General features: G+C 36.8%; 1 protein-coding gene across 3 annotated transcripts in view; it reads right to left on the bottom strand.

The window, feature by feature from the left end:
• Window positions 1–15411, bottom strand: part of chd1 (chromodomain helicase DNA binding protein 1) — a 79203-nt gene extending 63792 nt beyond the window's left edge. The window contains exons 1-4 of one of the 3 annotated variants that reach the window (XM_044144099.1): window positions 15046–15411; window positions 12203–12315; window positions 6568–6769; window positions 4306–4410 (exon numbers count right to left, since the gene is read on the bottom strand). In XM_044144099.1, the coding sequence (XP_044000034.1) occupies window positions 4306–4410; window positions 6568–6769; window positions 12203–12255 (360 nt within the window). In that variant the 5' untranslated portion in view covers window positions 12256–12315; window positions 15046–15411. Of the gene's footprint in view, window positions 1–4305; window positions 4411–6567; window positions 6770–12202; window positions 12316–14042; window positions 14126–14926; window positions 14946–15045 lie in introns of those variants that run through there. The other 2 variants (XM_044144098.1, XM_044144100.1) reach the window with 2 other exon arrangements.
• Window positions 15412–18116: the final 2705 nt, after the last annotated feature.

The raw sequence follows: 18116 nt of genomic DNA, 5'->3' as shown, positions 1-18116 counted from the left end.
TTTTGACCTGGTGGGACCGGTTGTTCTGTTTCGATTTTTCCTTTTCAGTAGTTTCGTTTTTTCTTGTAGTCCAGTACTAGCAAGGGCTTCGACAGCCCTGTATAGGGTTGGCCCCCTGATGTACCGTTTTGTTCTTTTTGATCGGCTCATCAGGTCCAAGTTTCTGTTCACACTTTGGGATTTTTGTTTTCTTTTATTTTTGGGACATGGGGAACTGAGGATTTAATTTTCTCTTTTCCTTCACAGGAAATCAAAAGAAGCTCATCCTAAAGAAAAAGGTCAAGAGAGTTTTAAAATAAAAATTACTTTTGAATCCTCATTTTTGTCTTCGTGTCCTAAAATATGTTGTGCCCTTTGTGGACGTAACACAGCAATATCTCTTTTTAATGCAGGACAAGGTAGGGGGACTTGCACCTGACTTAGTGGTTGTAGCAACTATCGGTCAATAATGAAATACACTGCTGTATTCTTTCCATTATGTGTTGATTTGTACTTCATGTCCTCTTAGTATGTTTTGTTTTCTTGGGTTTTTTTATTTTTAAATCTTTGATACTTTGTCTTTTAGTTTTTATACTTGCTGCAACGTCAATTGGCCAATTTGGGATATGAAAAAATCTGAAGTTCTTTCAAAACATATTTGAATGTTAAACAATTTAACATCTTTTAATTTATGCAAACTGGAACCATTAAATCAAATTTAACAACATTGATAATCTCATTAAACAAATGTTACATTCATATATCTGTGATCTGTGTTAAAAAATTAGCATTTTTGGGCCCGAGAAACCCTGGAGGGCCTTAAGGAGCTGCTGACTTAATTTGGATTAAACAAGTGGAAATAATTCATATTCAATGTATTTTTTGATTTGTTGTTTATAAGATTCTATAATTGTGGGTTTAAATATTGTTTCACTGACGATGTTTTCCCATAATATATAATAACCCAGTATTATTTTTATATTTCCTGTCTATTTAACATCTTTTAATACAAAAACATGGTGGACCACGCCGGACTTAGCATGTATCTGGGGTAATTCCTGTACCGTACATCCTGATCTGGCAGTGAATTAAACAAATAATTAAGTATGCAAGTGACACAACCCTATTTGATGAAGAAGAGGACCATGGCTCAGTTTTAATTTTTTTCCTTAACTGTTGTAAACAACACAATCTTCTATTAAGCCAAATCAAAACTAAATTTTCAATAGATTTCAGAAAAAGCCAATCTTCCTGCACAATGTATATTGACAATAAATTCATGGAGTTTGTTACATATTTTAAATATCTTGGCGATGTGTTTTATCACAATTGAAGTGGGATTTATGGAATAATCTCATTAGTACAAAAGACTCAACCACATACCTTTTAAATAAGTTGTTTTATAATGTTCATAGCTAGATTCATCTGTTTTATTCTGTTTTTATTGAAAGTGCTTTATCCTTTTCTATCATCTGCTGGTTTGGAAATGCTTCTGCCGTCCAGAAAAATGCGATCAGAAATACAGTGACAACAGCAAGTAAATTATACCAGACGCATGACTTTCTTTTTTGTTATTCTTTTATAGCCTCTCTGCTCTTCAACACTCTCCACAATGACAGTCAGTGACTCATAACAAAATCCTCATTTAAAACGGGCGGTCTGCACTGCTGTTGCTCTTAGAATCAATTGTGCAATCAATCTTTGTATATAGACAACAAAGCGCTCACTTACTGTGCGCACATTACGACCCTTTGAGCCGTAACAAAAGTGGAGGGGGCATCACAGCATTTTTTTTCTTTGCAAAATTTAGTGGATCACTCCCTTAGTGTACAATATGAACCCCATTTTGGTTATGCATACTTATCAATCAATGACTTTCTTTTGGTAAATTGTCCACATTAAACACAGGAAACAACAAAAGAAAAAAAACAACAATAAACAAACCCACAGTTTACCAAAAAAGGAATAGGCCAAAGCAAAGCTTATTCTTGCCTACCTTTTACCAAATATTTTCCTGACAGCTTAAAATTGTACGCACTCTTGATTGTACTTGGAGTTTCTGACCAGCTCTACCAGTTTGATGAATGCCAAAAACAATTGTCATCTATTCTTTTATCATAGCAAAAAAGCTTGTTTTGATATTTCTTTTTAGAAAAAAGAACAGATATTCCAACTGTCAAATAATAGCTGGAGGAAATAGTAATGCTCTCTCATCTGGAAAAAAACTGATGCAATAGTTCACACTACACATTAGTTCACACTTACATTTTCCCCTTACGACTAGGCCTGTCATGATAGCAAATTTTGCTGAATGATTAATTGTCTCAAAAACTATTGCAATAAATGATAGTATTGTTTAAAGACCTTTTTACACTGATTTAATGGAAATGACATAATGCATGCGATTACCTGCCAAAGATAGATACACTTTATTTTCAAAAGAGCACTTAACACTGGAACTGATAAAATAAACAAAACAACCAAAAATAAAAATAAAATGGATTCTCAGTCTCATCTTTCAAAAAAATGTACTTGAATAAAAACACCAAAGTGTAAATAAATACTGCATTCAACCAAAAGAGTGCAGATTATTAAGTCTGTTTACCATATTGCCCTTCAGTGATCATTAGATTTAAATAGAGAAGATGGAACATCGACTACCTGATGCAATAGTTCACAATACATGTTATTTCACAACTACATTTTTCCCTTATGACAATCTTAGAACGCTGATCGTTCTAAGATTGTCGCTTGTGATTTCATAACAGATCATCCTGTAGTGTGTGGTGTGTTACAGTAGATCGTTGTGGCCTCTCAGATCTAAATCAGGGGTTTTCCCCAACTGGCAGCTTAATGCAGCCTGTTGAATGTGACAGGTAGCCAATCAGAAAGCGGGGATGCTTTCTGAGAGGAATCCCAAACAGCTGACACGCACAACATTGGAGATGATATGTGGAAACAACATTAATGTTTATAAAACATTTCGTACAAAGAATATAGAAATGATGAGGGGAGGAGTTGGAGCCAAATTGCTACGCAGTTGATGAACCCGGTAACTTTTCAGCTGTTCTTTGTTAACATGACATAAATAGATTACAATGATTTTCATTCATTACACTGACAGTAGAGCCACATGGGTTGCAGGTAGATTGTAGTAAATAATTGATTAATGCCTGGTTTTAAAATTAGTTAACTGGACTTGTAGCCATTATTTTGTGTCCATTGTTGGACACCACACGGCACGAAGGAACCCGATGGAACCGTTTAACTAGGATTTCTGTTGGCTAATGTGTGATCTCTCAGGATTTGAAAATGGGTCGACAATCGGCTGACAACTCTAAGATGGTGTATTGTGAACTGGACATTACACTGAGGATATGAGGAAGGGAGAGTCAGTGGAGAGCAGCGGAGTTTAGCCTTTTTTCATTCAGTGTCATTAACAAAAAGAGAAAAAGGCTGGAAGAGACGATAAAGGCAATAATTAAAATGACGTCAATAGTTTTCATTCATCATACGATTAATTGATTTATCGTTTATCGCAACAGGCCTAGTAATATCTTTATATTTTTATGTCTAAATTAGAAAAAGAGGACACATTTTATTGTTGATGCTTTGATTTTTCATGACTAATCCCCCATAAAACATTTTGACAGGAAAGAAATGTGACTTCGCATTTAACACCTTGAAATTGGGTCTCTTCAAGAAGCTGCTGCTATTTCTGACAATACATCTGCACAACAGCGTTTCTTCACTAAGCCTTCAGTGCGTGACTGGCTCAGTGGATCGAGTAGTTGTCTTGTAGTTGGAAGGTTGTAGGTTAAATTTTAGATTCCTCCTGTCTCATGTCAATGTGCCCCTGCCAATGTGCACATTAGTTTATAAATGTGTTTGTGTCTGAGTGTGAATGCGTGAATGTGGCTCTAGTGGAAAGCACAGAGTAATCAAAATGACTGGAAAAGTGTTATACAAGTTCAGTCCATTTACCATTCAACAATGTTTTTAAGAGTGTTGCAATGACAAGCACTTCATATAATAAGCTCAGCAGATGCACAGTTCCACCAGGTGTTTGCCAATTCCTGCTGCCGCTAGTTTGAAGGAGCAAAGTGTGGGAGGCGCAGATGCATGGCTTGAAGACTGCATGGTAAAGGGAGCACCCTGTGGGTTTAGGTGCCCTCAAATGGTTGCCACTGGAGATTCAAGTATTTCTCAAAGAAGCATAAGCTAATAACATGCACGAATAACATAATAATATTATGTAAAACTCAAAAAAGGATATTATGTGTAATTAAACATCATAAACACACAAAGAAACAGCTGAATACAGACCTCATCTGACCCACTGTTAGAAGAGGCTTGTCTCTGCTGTTGCTGCTGTTTCCTGAGCATAGCTGATCTTTGAACTGCCAGAATGCTGGGGTTGGACTTCCAGAACTGTGATTAATGCAAAAGAAATGAGTAATCTAAACCCAACTTTAGGATACAACTAAGTCATTAGCAACAGAATAAAAGAATGTAACTGCTGCAGCATCCAATAAATACATTTGACAGAAAATAAGGCAAAAGAATTTTCTTCTTTCCAGTATCAAGCATTTTCAAGAAAAGTCTACCCAAAAACAGAAACACAAAAAACTAAAAGCAATCTGCCTAAAAATAAAAACTGCATAATAGAGAAGTGAAAGACATAGGCAGGAGTAATTGTTTCAGAGTCAACTTTTAGAAATCAACTCATTAAAATTAGTTTGGATGCAAATTACATTTACATATGGTCTAACTAGTGGCATAATTACATTATTGTAAAAAAAAAAATAGTATACATCATAAAGCAGGAAAAGACAATATTATGAATGAAATCTGTCAGATTTAGAGAAACACAAAAATTAAGCAGGGTGACAAAATTTGAGGTTCATGAACAAATATTATGAAGGTGACATAAATTTGGAGGTTTATGAATAAATATATGAATACATGATTGTATAGAAACAGCTACTGTCCATCGCAGCATTTTTTTGAAAAATGTGAGATTCCTGCTGCTGCTAGTTTGAAGGAGCAAAGTGTGGGAGGCGCAGATGCATGGCTTGAAGACTGCATGGTAAAGGGAGCACCCTGTGAGTTTAGGTGCCCTCAAACGGTTGCCACTGGAGATTCAAGTATTTCTCAAAGAAGCATAAGCTAATAACATGCACGAATAACATAATAATATTATGTAAAACTCAAAAAAGGATATTATGTGTAATTAAACATCATAGGATTACCTAGGATTTATGTCGGCTATTGTGTGATCTCTCAGGTTTTGAAAATGGGCCGACAGCTCTAGTGTGAACTGGACATTACACTAAGGATATGAGGAAGGGAGGATCAGTGGAGAGCACCGGAGTTGAGCCTTTTTTCATTCAGTGTCATCAACAGAAAGAGAATTAGGCCGGAAGAGGCAATAATTAAAATGACGTCAATAGTTTTAATTTATCGTACGATTAATTGATTTATTGTTTATTGAGACAGGCCTATGAAGAACCAAAACTAAATTAATCCAAACTAGGGCTGTAACGATCCCTCGAAAGATCTGAAAGCCTTTCAAAAGGCCTCAAAGAAAATTAGTTGCCTCGAAGCTCCAATTACGTTTTATTATTCTGTATTCTGGTGACTAATAGGTGACTATTAGCGTTGTGTTCTCACTTCTGCCAATAAACATAGAAGTTTCAAGTTCTGCTTCGGGGGATGTTATTAATGTCCAGGATTTTATTCTTTTTCGGGGGACCAATAAGTATTCTTAAGTTGACTGGGGTGATGTCTGGAGTACCACAGCTTCTCTCCTCCCAGAGCTGCTGCTTGGTGGCTGGTTCAAAACGAAGAGGTGCAGGTGTATTTATACAGGTAAGCAGACAGCCTGAACACTGCCAGGCAGTTGTGCTGTTGTTGCTTAACGTAAGTGTAGCTTTATAGACGAACCAGAAAATAAATTTCCTATCACCCTGGTCGCAACAAATGGGTGGCATAGTGCATTATTGCAGTACATAGCTGGCAGATGGGTTTCTGTGTGTGATGGAGGAGCCAAATCCAGACACTAATGTGGACATAAAAGCTATAAATGGCTGTGCAAAGTCAGAGTTCACCTATTAAATTAACTGAAGATGAATACATAAACTAAAAACTAGAGTATAGACATTTTCTAGAAGTTTCTTTATTTAATTATTATTAAATTGAGGGGTTTTTTAGCCTTTGATATCATTTTTGTCCTGGTTAACTTAAAAAGTGAGCTATTATTGTTAATGGCTAGTTCTCTAACCTATAGAATATAGAAAAGTTATTGTAGAGATGCAAAACATAAAAAATTGAGCCAATGTTGATATCTAATAGTAATACTTCTGTTATGGTAGGATTTACCAATATCTTATTTTAGAACATTTTATTTAATTACTTGATTATTTGCCAGAATAATCGATAGAATATTCAATTACTAAAATAATCGTCTAAAAAGCCATAATACAAATGAAAAAACCATTTGCCAGAACGATTTCAATTAGTCACAAATATATTAGAGCAGGCCACATATTAGTGGCAAAGCTTTGCTGACATCTTGAATTTGTTTACCTCGGCTCCATCAATGTTTGGCTTATTTGGTGATTCCTTTTTCTCATTGGATTTCTCAGTGTCAGACTCAGACTGACTGCCAGAGTCTGAGGCGCTTCCTGAGTCACTGCTCCCCGACTGGCTGCTACTGCTGGAGGAGCTGGAACTGGAGCCGGAACCCGAAGCAGAGGCTGACCCTGATCCAGACTCATCATCAGAATTACTGGGATGTGAGAAGACAAAAACATTAGTAGTTGTTGAACTAGAAAATTCCTGAAGAAATTTAACTGGGGCCTGCCAAAGTGTGCCCGTCGGTTTGGACCCAGCGTTCTGATGCTAAGAATTTGCATCAATGCTAAAGAAAGCTGCAATGTAATCAATAGCATGTGGAGAATCACAAGAATGTTAAGTAAGCTGGACATGCAACATTCAGTATGATAAAGTAAGTGTATTAGCTAAAATGAGCAAATATGCTAATGTAAGCATAAATACTTTCAGTAGCATGTGGGGTATCATTAGAATGTTTACTGTCATTTACTTACTCCATTAAGTATACTAAACATGGCTAATAAGTCTGAAAAATAGAAAATAGCTTATTTAAGCTAAAAGGCTAATGCTAATCAACTGCCTTGCTGCGCAAGGCAGTTCCCTAACCTGGGATAAACAGATAATGCAGAATGATATCACTGTCCAGAGGGGCATTTTGAGGCTTTTATTTTGAAATTTGCAGTAAGCTTCATATTAAATGCCCACACTAATCCAATGTGTAAGAGTGCTTTGGATAAACCAGTCACATAAAGCCAAAAAGAGCAATTACATGATGTAAAAATTGCCAAAGCTTTTATTTTGAAATTTTTGTTAAGCTTCATTTGAAAGGGTCAAAGTCATCCCATGTGTAACAGTCATTGGATTAAATCAGTCATATAACGCTCAAAAAAGCAATGACCTGATGTAAAAATTTTCAAGGGCTTTTATTTTGAAATTTTCAGTAAGCTTAATTTCAAAGGGCCAAACTCATCCCATGTGTAACAGTGACAGGGTTAAATTAGTTATATACAGCCCATAGCAGCAAGTTGTTCTAAAGGCCAGCTCAGTCCTCCTCTGTTTTAACTGAACTACTAGTTCGAACTACAGTGATGCGTATTTGTAGTCCTTAGCAGCTCTCCCTGCTCTGGGTTCCGTTGCCATGGTAAATAATCCTCTCTGCCAGCTGTGAGTGAGACATCCAGGGGGAGACAATTCTCTGTTTGAGCCAGCCAGTTTGACTAAAAAAAGCATTGCAAAAAACTGTTTCCCGTTCGGGAACCGTAATACATATTCGAAACCGTTTGAAGCATATGAGAGGGCTATTTGTCGTCTCACATAGTCCCGCCATTCATATCTCTACCTCACTCACAGTATTAACAGCGATGAGATAAAAAAATTGTGTGCCAAGGTCTGAAATTTTTCAGAAATACATGGAAGTGAATCAGTGAGATCTGTCTGCTGCCCTGGCGCATGACTTTGCTCTGAAGCACCTAGAGAGAAAACTGTAAGCGCTAGATAATTTTTTTAAACATTTGACCGGAGCAGGCACGCGTATCAATGTCATGACCAAGTTTCATACCAATCATGCAATATTTGTGAGCGTGAGGGCGAGTTAAAAAATGATTTGGGGTCAAAATGTCACTCTGACTCTCACTCTAGCGGAGCGGCCTTCACACTCTGATTTTTCCAAAAATCAAAAACTTTGGGTCGCTTAGAAAGAAGTTGTGGACAAACCATAATACATATTGAGTTGTCTTCACTTTAAAAGAGATCACGGACGTATCTACAAAATGAAGTTTGAATGCCGTTTCTACATGAAGTTATGATTTACACAGAAAATCCTCAAAATAGGGTATTTTCAGGATTTACTGGTTGCCTCATCCCTTGACGAGACTTGCACCTGGTGAGCTAGTTAGTGATTTTGGGGTCGTTTTTTGCTTTTTCGCCATGGTAACTCCAAATCCCACCAAAAGTAATAGCACACCTCCGGGATCGAGCCGCACGCTTTGATACCACTTTTGTGGGTGGGCTGAGCGGCATTTGAGCCGCATTCCGGTTGACGGAAGAAGAAGTTAAGAATAATAATAAAGAGACATTCTATTGGGTGTAGAACAATAGGTTCCTGCCCATGCAATGCATGGAGGCAGTGACTGACTTGCTTCGCAAGTCAGCCACTGCTCTCCTTATGCATTGCTATGGGCAGGCCCCAATAACTAGAAAATTCCTGAAGAAATTTAACTGGGGCCTGCCAAAGTGTGCCCGTCGGTTTGGACCCAGCGTTCTGATGCTAAGAATTAGCATCGATGCTAAAGAAAGCTGCAATGTAATCAATAGCATGTGGAGAATCACAAGAATGTTAAGTAAGCTGGACATGCAACATTCAGTATGATAAAGCAAGTGTATTAGCTAAAATGAACAAATATGCTAATGTAAGCATAAATACTTTCAGTACCATGTGGGGTATCATTAGAATGTTTACTGTCATTTACTTACTCCATTAAGTATACTAAACATGGCTAATAAGTCTGAAAAATAGAAAATAGCTTATTTAAGCTAAAAGGCTAATGCTAATGAACTGCCTTGCTGCGCAAGGTTTATCCTAACCTCGGATAAACAGATAATGCAGAATGATATCACTGCACCGCCTCTGGCGGTGCACTGTCCAGAGGGGCATTTTGAGGCTTTTATTTTGAAATTTGCAGTAAGCTTCATATTAAATGCCCACACTAATCCAATGTGTAAGAGTGCTTTGGATAAACCAGTCACATAAAGCCAAAAAGAGCAATTACATGATGTAAAAATTGCCAAAGCTTTTATTTTGAAATTTTTATTTAGCTTCATTTGAAAGGGTCAAAGTCATCCCATGTGTAACAGTCATTGGATTAAATCAGTCATATAACGCTCAAAAAAGCAATGACCTGATGTAAAAATTTTCAAGGGCTTTTATTTTGAAATTTTCAGTAAGCTTCATATTAAATGCCCACACTAATCCAATGTGTAAGAGTGCTTTGGATAAACCAATCACATAAAGCCAAAAAGAGCAATTACATGATGTAAAAATTCCCAAGGCTTTTATTTTGAAATTTTTGTTAAGCTTCATTTGAAAGGGTCAAAGTCATCCCATGTGTAACAGTCATTGGATTAAATCAGTCATATAACGCTCAAAAAAGCAATGACCTGATGTAAAAATGTTCAAGGGCTTTTATTTTGAAATTTTCAGTAAGCTTCATTTCAAAGGGCTAGACTCATCCCATGTGTAACAGTGACAGGGTTAAATGAGTTATATACAGCCCATAGCAGCAAGTTGTTCTAAAGGCCAGCTCAGTCCTCCTCTGTTTTAACTGAACTACTAGTTAGAACTACAGTGATGCGATTTGTAGTCTAAGCAGCTCTCCTGCTCTGGGTTCCGTGCATGGTAAATAATCCTCTGCCAGCTGTGAGTGAGACATCCAGGGGGAGACAATTCTCTGTTTGAGCCAGCCAGTTTGACTAAAAAAAGCATTGCAAAAAACTGTTTCCCGTTCGGGAACCGTAATACATATTCGAAAACCGTTTGAAGCATATGAGAGGGCTATTTGTCGTCTCACATAGTCCCGCCATTCATATCTCTACCTCACTCACAGTATTAACAGCGATGAGATAAAAAAAGTGTGTGCCAAGGTCTGAAATTTTTCAGAAATACATGGAAGTGAATCAGTGAGATCTGTCTGCTACCCTGGCGCATGACTTTGCTCTGAAGCACCTGGAGAGAAAACTGTAAGCGCTAGATAATTTTTGAAAACATTTGACCGGAGCAGGCACGCCATCAATGTCATGACCAAGTTTGATACCAATCATGCAATATTTGTGAGCGTGAGGGCGAGTTAAAAAATGATTTGGGGTCAAAATGTCGCTCTGACTCTCACTCTAGCGGAGCAGCCTTCACACTCTGATTTTTCCAAAAATCAAAAACTTTGGGTCGCTTAGAAAGAAGTTGTGGACAAACCATAATACATATTGACGTGCTGTCTTCACTTTAAAAGAGATCACGGACGTATCTACAAAATGAAGTTTGAATGGCGTTTCTACATAAAGTTATGACAACACAGAAAATCCTCAAAAATAGGGTATTTTCAGGATTTACTGGTTGCCTCGTCCCCTTGACGACGAGACTTGCACCTGGTGAGCTCGTTAGTGATTTTGGGGTCGTTTTTTGCTTTTTACGTCGCCATGGTAACTCCAAATCCCACCAAAAGTAATAGCTCCCCTCCCGGGATCGAGCCGCACGTTTTGATACCACTTTTGTGGGTGGGCTCGCAGCGGTACGAGCCGCATTCCGGTTGACGGAAGAAAAATAAATAAATAAAGAGACATTCTATTGGGTGTAGAACAATAGGTGCCTGCCATGCAATGCATGGAGGCAGTGACTGACTTGCTTCGCAAGTCAGTCACTGCTCTCCTTATGCATTGCTATGGGCAGGCCCCAATAAATAAATCATAACTTTCTGATCTTATAGTTAAATCAAAATTCACCAAACAAGTGTTTGCTACCATCCCAGTAAATACAAACTTATGATTAAAATATTTAATCAAAATTCTATCTTACATATGAAAACTAACTAATCCTATTGTTGTCAATCACAGTGTTGGCTTAAATAAAAGAGTAGTCCTCTACAAAACAAACTACGGTAATGGAAAAAGATGATCTCTCGATGTAGTGAAGATGATAATTTTGTTGTTATGATGTAGATGAAAGATAAGTAAAGTATCATCATACAACTAAAACAGGCACTCTTACTAATTGACACAGTTGAAAGTTTCAAAAAGAATCACTGCTTCATTCTTGATTTTTACTAATGAAGTTTAGACATTTTTGCACTGGAATGTACACTTCTTTGCCAGTTGTTTTAATACTATTTTGAGAGTTTTTCAACTTATTTAGTCAGTTTAAGTTCCTAGTAATATTAAAGATATTTCTCATAAAACCTATCTGAAACTTTCATTCAGAGTATTTCACAGTAGCAGCATGCTTGTAGGAGAAACATTAATATTTCTAGTATACATTTATGGTTCAGGCAGAACAGGTCTACTAGCAATAATGTACATGCATAAAATAATCTGATCATTTTCATTTTTAAATTGATTTTATTCCAGATCTTTTTATCGTTTGTGAAATTTATTGAAAAAGATTATTATTATTAAAGCTGGCTTAAAACCTAAATGTTAATATGTGCATTAGCATGTTACAAGATATAACTACACCCATTTATTCCCAGTCTAATGTTTTTTGTACAGTATAAGGATTTTCCATAAACATGCAGGAAGCCTTAAAAAAACACTCCTTCTACAGCCTGTATTTCAGTCCTCTTAAATTACATTAAATTTACTCAAATAAAACAAGATATAAGCAAACATGAAGACAAGTGACAGACTAAATTAATTAAATTTAGGATACCAATATCAATTTAGTTAATAGAATAAGGAAAATGATCAGAAAAAACAACGAAAAACAACATAAATGTGCAATCATTTATGCAATCATACAGCCAAAACAAAGTTTTCAAAAATACCTTATACAGTACTATTTGCATTAAAGGCTAGGGCCATCAGGTCCAGTGTGCAGTCGTCCTATAAGGAGGAGTTACTTTACCTTGATTCTCCATTGCTATTGCTCACACTTTCATCTTCACTGCGCCCAGCCATCTTGAACGCCACAACAGGGACGTGTGAACCACTGGTAAAACAAAGTTGCCAGAAATAAACCTGAAAGAGAGAATGCAGATTAAATTGTATTTTTTGAAAAAGTCAGAATTATACTGGAGTTTTGCTAGTTTGTGTTGAGTGATGAATCACAGAAGACCACATTTCTTTAAATCATGAAATTGGATGGAAAGAAAATTCTGCATGTGCTCCTCCCACATGCAGAAGTAGCACAGCTGCTTTGACTAGTCATTATATAGTTTAAACCAATATTTGCAGCACACACTGGAATATTTTTTGTTGAATTTTTATCTTTTTTTCAAAGTTTTCAGCAAATTAACCAGATTTCCCTCCCTCACCTTTTTAAGGTTTAAGAGAGTTCGGCTGCAGGCATTGACCGGCTTCAACAAAATCATTGTTCTAAACCGTATCCTGCATTCCTACTCCATCCACATTATGATACCATTAATATTTCAATAGGTATCCGACATCCATGGAAACTATAGTTAACCTAGACACCAATAACCTCTGCGATGCATTTATTAGGATATGAGGTTCTGCAGGTTGGTCGTCTTCATCCTACTGCTCTGGATCAGACTCTGGCTCTAACATGTAAGCTTGGCTGGACAAGTCTTCCGTTGTTAACATCTTTAATAAACTTTGGAATAAAAGATTTCTCTGTCAGTAAGTAATCATGTCGCTACTATCAGACTACAAATATGGCCAAATGGAGTGAAGTGGAACCCTGTGCGATCTGGAGGGGGGCAGGGCTTGAAATGCCTCTTTTACATTCAAAAAGACCGCAGTAAAACAAGGGGTCTGAAGAACTATAACGAGGAATTCAAATCAAAGCATTGCCATTCTACTTTAAATACCATGAATGAATGACTTACATATGAAAAGGAAGGATTTAAAAGTATGACATATCCACTTTGAATATCTGCAGTGGGAACTGTGAAAACAGCATCCTATTGCCGTTCCTTTCTTCCAGCAAGTTGAATGTAGCCTGTCTACAACAGAGCATTTATTCCCTAGGGGTACTTCTAAACATCAAAAATGCGAGATTCAGTGAGTCCTTTTCATGTTTTAAATCTTAATGTTGGTACATTAATGTTCATGGAACAAGAGCCAATGAGTGACGGGTTTTAACACGATTTCATTCTGTTTGCCAACATCTGATTCAAAACTTTCAGAAAGGAAAATTTCAATGCTTTGACGGTCTCTGGACTAACTGTACACCTTTAGTTTTATGTCTAGAATAATTAGACTGGTTCTCTGCAATAAACAGTGATTTGTTAAAACACATTGAAAACTTTATTCTACTCTGGAAATCCTAAAAAGAATCTTTCCAAAGGTCAATCACACTGATACAAGTTACATTCAAGGGTTCTTCCTATTAAAAAAACATTTTTCATTCCACCATTATTTCAATGCACACTCAATTGCACTCAATGGGTGCAAAGTTAATTAATAAATTGTCTTCACATAGGAAGGATTGCTGCAAGCATAATGACATGATTCAGCATGTTAGGTTTACTTAAATTTTACCAATTGGAAGAATAAACTGATCTTAGTCCAAATTTAATTGTGTTATGTATGCAGCTGACTTTGAAATAGTCTGTCTAGGCTGAACTAAACCCATTCCTGTTTATAAATTGGATCTGTTTTTGTAAAGTGCCTTCAGATAATACTTGTCAATCAGTGCGATATGAATAAAATGAATTGAACTGCAACCTTCTCACTTATTTGGGGAATGTGAGACGCCGCGTCTCTGCCATCTTATTCCTCACCTTTCTTGAATGTTCGTCCTCCTTAACTATAGTGCTTAAACCCAACGGTAGCTAGCGGCAACCAGCGACGCTTCCTGTTCAGCTTCTGCTGTTAAAATGAGTGCACGGCAGACCGAAACAACCGCACTTCTGAGGCCTGAAAGGCCTATAAAGCCCCCGTGTTCCACGGTCATAAAACATCAAGAAACATGCCTTCTCTATACGAAATAACTTAAGTAACTAATGTTAATCACATAATAAGTCGCTGTTTATCTAATTTACTATAACGCGTGGCTGCTGTTAACCTTTTAGCATTAGCCAACAAGCTATATCTGACTACTGACGCAAGTGAACTCAGCGATTGGCGGGGCGAGATGTCTGTTCCGCGCCAGCTACTAGTTAAAAATCCGATTTCATTTAAGGACAACACTCGTTTTCTTATGTATACGGGACGAATTGATTCATTAAAGTGTGTTGGCTGTTAAAGAATTATGCTCTTATATGAACTACTAGATTTGTGCTTTGGAATTTATAAATTTAAACAATAAAAAGTTCGGTTTGTTTTAATGTCAAATGTCGTGTAATCCAATCCTGCGTAAGAAAATACCTGCCTCGTTTTACTCTAGTTCATGCTGGATAAAGAAATAGCAACTGTTAATGTTGGAGGTCCGTGTACAAGTGTCAGCTAAGGCTACAGAGCACGAGGCTAGCGTGGAAGCTAACATAATAACACTATGTTGTACTAATACGGGCACAATAAAAAGATCCACTTCCCCAAAGCAACTATACATCACATTTACCAACCATTGTGAATAGTTAAGAAAACGTCTGCCAGAACAGTAAGCCAGAGTATGGCGTTAAGATCGCTTTGATTATTTAACCAAAAGCAGCTAACCAAACTTCACCTTCTCCCATCTTGTTTTCATTTGCTCTTCACTTCTCGCGGTTTTTGGCCCATTGGTATGGAATATTAGCTGACTTTTTCATTCATTTTTGCCTAGAAAAACCAAATCGATTAGCGTACCTTATTTTGTGTTCTATACAGCCTTCTCCAAAAAGTTGTCAAAATGCGACTTTCAGGTTTTTAGAGCTCCTTTGGTCCTCAAGCAATCTGCTGTGAAGACAGCAGCATGAGCTAACGCTGCTTCAAGCTAGCTGCAGTTCCCGGTCGGTCGCACATTCAGAGAAGCTCTGGGTGACTGAAGACGGTGGGGCTGATGGAGGGCTGTTATCACTGCCCGCTTAATACCGAGAAGACATCCACTAAACCGCATTACAGGGAGCAAAGCCAGGTTTAGCGGCCCATAGACTTCCTAAAACAACCGGCCTCAGCCATGACGACGTAACGTTCACTACACACGAAGGAAACCCCACGCAATGACGTCACATCTCCAGAAGCCTGATCAGTTGTCCTTTTTCTTAAATCAATGTGAATTCCATTCCACAGGGCTGTCGAGGTGCTGTGGTGGCGCAGGGGCTCAGCATAACATGGAGGCTTTAGTCTGTCGCAGGTTCGATTCCCGGCCTGGCGACCTTTGCAGTATGTTTTCTCAAATTACCTACTTTCCTGTCAATTCACTGTCAAATAAAGACCACTAGATCCAATAAAACCTTTAAAAAAATAGGGTTGTCTCTACCAATAACACTCTCCTGTTGGGGTAAGGCTTAAATGTTCTTGCTGACTTTTGTTGCAAAGAAAGCGATTTAACTTTATATTCCTAGGTATATTGAGTACTGTTAGAAATCCAGCAGCAGACAATAGCTTAAGAATGTTTAGGAAACCATGTACCATGTTTCAAAAATAATTAATAGCCATTTTAACAGCTATTTTGAAATAGCTGGTCCAAAATAACTACTTTTTAATAAAAATAGTAAACTTAAAATGTCTTGTAGCTCTACCTTAAATCAAAATTTAAGGTTTAAATTTTAATTTAAACCTTAAATTCAAATCAAATTTAAGGTTTAGTAAACCTTAATTAACCTTTATATTATTAAAATAGTTTTATTTTATCATTTTTTATAAGCACCTTCCAAATACAACAATTTATTAATAGATACAATGCAATAATAAAATTACTAAGATAGAAAGAGCAGAAGGCATCAGGCAAAAAACCATTTTGAACAAATGTGTTTTGAGTTGTGATTTTTCACAGGAGATTGAATAGATTTTTCCGAGTTGGGAAGGTAATGAGTTCTAGAGATACTTGATAACCCTGAGGAGAAATTTCATTTCAGCCAATTGCATCTGTAATCTTTCGGTCAGGTCCCAAAGTTCATGACCATGAATGAGGGTAGGGAAGAAGAATGACCAGTAAATCTAGAGATTTGCCTTTTGACTCAGCACTCTCTTCACCAATACAGACCTGTACAGTGCTTGCTTCACTCTAGATGCCACACCAATGCACCTGCATCACCCAAGAACCTGCTGAGGGTGTAGAGCTGATCCAGTGTTCCACAAGGACTAAAACACAAACACACTGCTCTTCCTGAATCTGAGGTTTGACTATCCAACAGACCCTCCTCTTCAGAATCTCTGAACAGATATTCATAGGCGGTTAAGAGTGTGATCTCTCTGCAGACCTTCTTTCTGAATAGCGAGACCATCCCTATTCAGTTCCCCTGGATTGGTCCATAGGAGATCCTTTTTGGTGGCCTTACATTAGTATAAGGCCAAACCAAAGGCATAAAATTTATGGTAACATTTTTTTTTAAATACCTACTGCTGCCGATTGTAACATTATGTTGTCATAGAAACTGAACTGAATTATCATAATTTATTTAATAATTTCAGTTATGAAATTACAGTTCATTTCATACCTGTAATTTCTACAGTTATGAAATGAATAAAACATACATTTTTTGTGAAAATCGTAGAAACTGTAAAATTCATAGAAAAATCTTATAATATTGCAAGCACGTAATTAATAAAATTAATGTGATTAATTAGCCAAAATAATATATTCTTCTGAGCTACAATGTACAACCATAAACCAGACTGCAAAAATAATTTTTACAGAGAATAGAATTTTGGTACAATATTTTGGCTTCTTTTATTTTTGAATAATCAATTTAATTCATAATACCTTCGTATAACAAATTGAAATCTCAAAGCAAGATGTTGTTGCTTGTTTATAACGCTGCAATTCTGTAGTTGAGCAGTGGCTCTGGGGTTTCTGTACTCACCACTTGGCCTGTCATGATAACAAATTTTGCTGGACGATAAATTCTTCCAGAAGTTATTGCGACAAACGCTAAAATTGCTGTAAGTAATATAATGATAATGGCAAATAAAAATTCGAGAACCCATTCTCAAAGATCAGTAAACTTTAAATTCTAATGAACATTTAACACAGGAACTGAAAGACATGCTAAATATCCACAATAAATAAAACAAAAAAATAAAATGAGTTTTGAAGTCCTTCTAACAAAATGTCCTTCAAAAAAGTGCCAGTTGAAATCAAAGCACCAAACACAAGACTTTTATCATCCAGTTCTTGGTAGAAAGAGAGAGAAAAGAGAAATAAAGAGTAAATCTTGCCAATGGAATTTATTGAGCTTGTTTTAATTTATCGTGCAATTAATTGCTTTATTGATTATTGTGGCAGGGCTACTCACCACATCTGTCCAAGTGCACAGATGCTGCCACTGAGTGAGGCACAGCCTTTGCAATTAAGGTTGTGTTATTCCTGTGGCTCAGGAGGAGAAGGACAACACATTTCTGTATGCCAGGTAAGCACCTTTCAGAGTTTTAACTGAAGTTAACTAACTTTAAGCAACTGATAAAGAAATGTTCCCTGTAATTTCTGTGTCACAGTGTCTATTTAGATGCATTGCAGCTGGTAGAAAACAAGAATCTTTGCTATATGGAGCATTTAATGCTAATTTTTCCCAGATGCAAAACTTCAATTAATATTTCTGTAGGAACAACTGCAAAGCAAGTATCGTTCAAATAATTGGCATATGGTTAGAGTTAGAGAGAAGCAGCTTTTTCAAGTTTGGTTTACTCATTCAGCTGAATTACTTTGACCATTTACTTTGTGAAATGGTCATGCATTCAAGTTAAAACATTGAAGAACACTTTAGCTTTTGTTTTAG

Source organism: Gambusia affinis, linkage group LG17 (assembly GCF_019740435.1).
Source record: "Gambusia affinis linkage group LG17, SWU_Gaff_1.0, whole genome shotgun sequence".
In the NCBI taxonomy this organism is placed as follows: Eukaryota; Metazoa; Chordata; class Actinopteri; order Cyprinodontiformes; family Poeciliidae; genus Gambusia; species Gambusia affinis.
Note: the sequence above shows the minus strand (reverse complement) of the source record. Positions and strands in the feature narration are given on the sequence as shown.